The sequence below is a fragment of the Lolium rigidum genome, chromosome 3 (genome assembly GCF_022539505.1).
Source record: "Lolium rigidum isolate FL_2022 chromosome 3, APGP_CSIRO_Lrig_0.1, whole genome shotgun sequence".
NCBI lineage: Eukaryota > Viridiplantae > Streptophyta > Magnoliopsida > Poales > Poaceae > Lolium > Lolium rigidum.
The window spans coordinates 30,051,215-30,056,278 of NC_061510.1; the positions used below are offsets into that span (position 1 = coordinate 30,051,215).

The 5,064-nt window shown below is 55.5% G+C and overlaps 2 protein-coding genes across 2 annotated transcripts; one reads left to right on the top strand and one right to left on the bottom strand.

The window, feature by feature from the left end:
• Positions 1 to 233: 233 nt before the first annotated feature.
• On the top strand, positions 234 to 781 carry LOC124698986. The gene has a single exon (XM_047231364.1). The coding sequence runs from the start codon at positions 234 to 236 to the stop codon at positions 717 to 719; it is 486 nt and encodes a 161-aa protein (XP_047087320.1). The 3' UTR covers positions 720 to 781.
• A 124-nt stretch (positions 782 to 905) lies between these two features.
• On the bottom strand, positions 906 to 3,672 carry LOC124695384 (pentatricopeptide repeat-containing protein At4g35130, chloroplastic-like). The gene has a single exon (XM_047228238.1). The coding sequence runs from the start codon at positions 3,670 to 3,672 to the stop codon at positions 1,312 to 1,314; it is 2,361 nt and encodes a 786-aa protein (XP_047084194.1). The 3' UTR covers positions 906 to 1,311.
• Between the last annotated feature and the right edge of the window lie 1,392 nt (positions 3,673 to 5,064).

The window sequence follows — 5,064 nt, forward strand, 5'->3', positions numbered from 1 at the left end:
CACCTGTACAGAAAAAAGAACTACTAATCCAACAAGTTCAAGAACAAGAACAAATGTGAGCGCAACGAAAACTTTCATAGCAAAGAACAATGCCTCACAATCCACTTCATTGGGCTCCAAATGGCCCAACACTAGCCGCTTCCACCGCCGTGGCCGCCGAAGGTACCGTTCGAGCCATCACCGAGTACCAGATCGAGCTCGAACCCGACCCAACCACACCGCGACACAGAACCATGGCCGCGGCCACACGCGCCCGCAGCGCCTCCCTCCGCCGCGCCCTCGCCGCCGCGAGGCCGGCCCCGGCGCAGCAGCTCCGATCCATCCACGAGGGGCCCGACACCATCGACGAGCTCCTCGACCGCCACCTCTCCAAGAAATCCCCCACCTCCTCCTCCCTCCTCGACAACGACGCGTTGGAGGCCCAGGCGCGCCGGCGGCTGACGAGCTCGCGGCGGGAGGCGCTCGGGCTGTACCGGGACATCCTCCGCGCCTCGCGCCTCTTCGAGTGGCCCGACGAGCGCGGGGTGCCGTGGCGCGAGACCCTGCGCGCCAACGCGCGGCGCGAGTTCGAGGAGGCCCGCGGCGAGCGCGACCCGGAGGTGGTGGCGCGGCTCCTCATCGGCGGCCGCGACGCCGTCGACCAGGCCCTGGAGCGCGTCGCCGAGGCCTCGCGCCGCATGGTCCAGGCCGAGGAGGCCAAGCGCCGCGGCGGGGCGTAGATGCAGCTCAAGATCCCCAAAGCAATTTCTCTGGCTGTTGCTGCTGTTTGTCTTTGTTAATTTTGTTGTAAGTTACTACTACTGTGAGAAGGTCTGTATATCGCGAGAGGAAATCAGTAAATCTCTGGCCTTACTTGTGAAACAGTTCTTGTCATTCATAGCTCTGTATTTGCCAAGAAACGTGACTGGAAAGCAATTTTCATTTTGCATTTGATCCATGTATGATGTATGTTATACAACTATACACTGGGTTACCTGTAACTCCAAATTTTTCAATTGAAAAGAACAGACTTTGTACATCATGTCAATGTGACCATGTTAATTAGTACAAAAAGGTGAATCTTCTTCCCGTCCAGTGTGTCATCTCCAGCACCAGCAGCATTCCCTCAAAATTGTTCTTCGAGAGAATTCATCTCTCATGTATCTTCCCCGAAGATTTCTACCGGTGCTGTAGTAGCATGACATCAGAATTCAGAAGCTGTGTGAGGCCTGAATCTGGGACATGCAGTTGCACTTCTATCATGACAGCATATATCTGCATCCTGGCCTTCTCTTGCTTTTGCTGAAACGCATCCAAGCTTGTCATCAACATTCACCAATAGTCACCGCAGCAACAAGAGCCATCTGAAAATTCGTGGTAGATATTTGTGTCACCAACAACAATCCTCCGTCCTGAATATTTCGATATCAACTTGAGCGCATGATGGCAGTCGTTGCATATCCGCACGTTCTTCTTGACAAGAACTGGGGTTCCAGCCTCGGACGATATCAGACCGAAGATGACCGCCAGCCTGACACTATGCTTGTTAGGCACTGTCGTTCTCCTTGTTGAGGTCAACGAGATAGGATCACACTGATTTCTTGGGTCATCCGTTTCACCAATCTTTCTCGACAAAACGTCAGATACTTCATGAATCGTCTTGCTCCGAGGGTGCGTTGTGTCCCCATTGACAAAACTGCAGGTGACGCCATGAAGCTCAACTATGCTTCTCGCATCCGTCCTTTGCAACCCCTTCTGGGTCATCAGTGATTTTATCCTCTCGACATCCCTCCATCTCCCAGCATCAGCGTACATGGAAGAAAGAAGAACATAGCAACCCGTGTTGTCATGCTCTAGCTCTAGCTGGAATATCCTCTCTGCTGCATATTCTGCTAAATCTACATCATTCCTGTTCCTGCTTGCAGTCAGAAGGGAGCCCCAAATCCTGAATGTTGGGGCAATTGGCATTCCTTCAATGAATTTCAGCACCTCTCTAAGATCACCAGCCCGACCCAGAAGATCTGCCATGCATCCGTAGTGCTCAATCTGTGGAATCATACCATACTCACGCTGCATCGAATTGAACTGCGTCCAGCCTTCGTCTGCCAAGCCTGAGACACTGCAAGCAGTCAACACAGACACGAAGGTACTCTCATTTGGCTGCAGACCATTACATTTCATCTCAGAGAACATATCCAAGGCAGTCCTGCCCTGACCATGAATCGCATAGCCCATGATCATCGTGTTCCAGGAGATGACATCCTTGTCTGCCATTTTGTCAAATATCTCCCTTGAGGACACTACATCGCCACACCTGGCATACATATGCATAACCGCGTTCATGATAAGAGTGCTCTCCCCATAACCTAGCCTGATAATGTAGCTGTGCATCTGCCTGCATTGTCTCAGTAACCCCAGCAACACGAACGCAGGTACCACTGCCGATATGGTGAAATAATCCGGATGGAGAGGCTGGTTCAGCAGGTCCAGGAACAACGCGATCGCCTCCCTGTACATCTCCTTGTACATGTAGGCAGCGATCATATTGTTCCACGACACCAGAGTTTTGTTCGCCATCCGACCAAACACCGCTTCAGACGATTCCACTCTGCCAACCTTGCTGTACATCTCGAGAAGAGCGGTCTCGAGCACCACGTGAGGAAGAAACTGCCTTCTGGTCACGAAACCGTGAACGCTCCTCCCGTAGAGCGGGTTCTTCTCGGTCTGAGCACACGCAGCGAGCAGGTTGATGGCGGTGACCACCTCCACCTGGTGCCCCTCGGCCTTCATTCGCACGAAGCAATCGAACGCCTCACCGGGCTGCCCATTCAGCGCGTACCCGCCAATCATGCAGTTCCATGTCACCACGGTCCTCGACGGCATGGACGCAAACACGCTCTCGGCGGACGCGACGGCGCCGCACTTGCAGTACATGTCGAGGAGCGAGGTGCCGACCTTGACGTCGCGCTCCAGCAGCCCGTGCCTGATCACGTAGGCGTGGACCTCCCGCCCTTGCGCCAGTGCCGATTCGAGGCAGCAGGCGGCGAGTGCGGCGATGATCCCGACGCCGTCATGCTGCACCGAGTCGGGCATCTCGCGGAAGCAGTCGAGCGCGAGCGCGCCGAGCCCGTTGGAGACGTACCCGTCCACCATGGAGTTCCAGGTGACGAGGTCCCGGACCCGCATTCCGTCGAACACCCTCTCGGCGTCGCCCACCGCGCCGAGCCTGGCGTAGAAGGCGAGGAGGGAGTTGCCCGTGTGCGCGTCCGCGCCCGCCGCGCCGAGCCTGATCGCCGCCGAGTGCGCGGCGCGGCCGTGATCGATGTCCCCGAGGCGCGCGCAGCACTTGAGGACGACGGGGAAGGTGAAGCGGTCGGGGCGCGCGCCGGCAAGCAGCATGGCGCGGTAGGCTGCCAGCGCGCCGGCCGGGTGGCCCGCGTCGGCGAAGGCCCGGATCAGGACGTTGTGGAGGAAGGCGTCTCGGCTCCCGGAGGACGCGAGGGCGTCCAGGGCGTCGTCCAGGCGGCCGGCGGCGGCGTGGGAGAGGACGAGGGACTTGGTGCTGCTGCCGGGGCCGGAGCGCTTGGGCCGCACCCGCGGCGGGGGCTCCTTGGATGTGGAGGCGGTGAGGTGCTGCGAGGCGTAGGTGGTGGCGTGGGCGGCGCGGGAGGCGAGGACCGGCGGCGTGGCCATGGTGGGGCACGCGGCGGAGCGGAAGCTCGGCGAGGCGGGGGATATTGGGTTTTATCCAAGACGAGCGGAGCCAACCAAAAGGGAGGGAAGCAAAGGACAAGAGACAGGGGTCTGTTGCTGCTCCGTCTGAAAATTACATCTTCCAGCTTCATCAGAGAACAGTTGAAAAATACAAAACAGAAAATCATCAGAACGCCTGCAAACTGCATCGCATCACTTTTCGACTTAGAACTTGCTTGATTTAAAGGATTTCTAAAATAAGTTTGTGCGATTTTTACCTATAAGAATCTTTTCCTGTAGTGATTGATACAAAGGATTGAACCATCTACGTATATTACGCCCAATATATGAACAACTTTCAAAAACCTGGCGCTAACTTGTATTTTTCTCAATTCGCAATTTTTGGTTTACATATTTATTCTGCCGCGACGTTTGTTGATCCCGAAAAAAGTGATGTAGTACACAGCAAACGCGTTTTACGGTTCAAACATTTGCAGTATCACTAAGAGCATATTTAGCAAATCCCATATTTATACTAATTAAATTTTAAATAATCCATATCCACATGCTTTTTTGATATACCATATTTTATATCGTATCAGGAGCATCACTTTAGAATCGAATACCTGACAGATTTTTTTAAATCGGATATGAATAAGGATTTGATAGTTGTTGAGAACCAAATTCGTGCTCAATCAAGTACTGCTCGTGGCCCTCCTGTGCCGTCTGCTCATGGACCCCCTACGCCGCCAGCTTCGATGCGGTCTCCAGCACCGCCGATACTCTCTACTCCTCCAGTCCAGGGCCAGAGTCAGCCTTAGCAGTATACCTGGGCATGTGTCGGGCCGGGCCGGGCCTCGGGCCGGCCCGAGGTAGGCCCGACGCAAAAAAATTCGGCCCAAGCCCGCCCCGGCCCGACCAAAAACCCACCAAGCCCGCCGGGCCGTCGGGCCGCGGGCCGGGCCGTACTGTTAAACTCAGTTTTCGGGCTACCCAGGCCCGGCCCGGCCCGGGTGTCGGGCCAACATTTCTCGGCCCAGGCCCGAGTTTTTCGGGCCGGGCCGCTCGGGCCGGGCTGCCCATGCCCAGGTATACTTAGCAGCCTCGTGGTACGACAGCACCTCCCTGCACCTACCGTGGTAGGTCTGGCCACACTATCTCTAGCTGCTGGCAGAGGGATCCTAGCTTACGTCAGCGACACTATACTCGTCGACAGGGTGGTTCTTCAGGATCTTCTGCTGTTGCGCTATCTGATCAGGACATTATCCGTGGTCTTCGTGGTCTACTCGCTGCTACAGGTGACACGGGATTAACTTGTCAATGCCTATGGATTGTAGGCTAGGGTTGAGTTAGAAGTAGAGGGCAAGTAGATCTCGAAGGTTTCAGCCGAAA

What these genes read in the sequence shown, in the direction of transcription:
- LOC124695384 (XM_047228238.1), bottom strand. Translation starts at nt 3,672, where the DNA reads ATGGCCACGCCGCCGGTCCTCGCCTCCCGCGCCGCCCACGCCACCACC.
- LOC124698986 (XM_047231364.1), top strand. Translation starts at nt 234, where the DNA reads ATGGCCGCGGCCACACGCGCCCGCAGCGCCTCCCTCCGCCGCGCCCTC.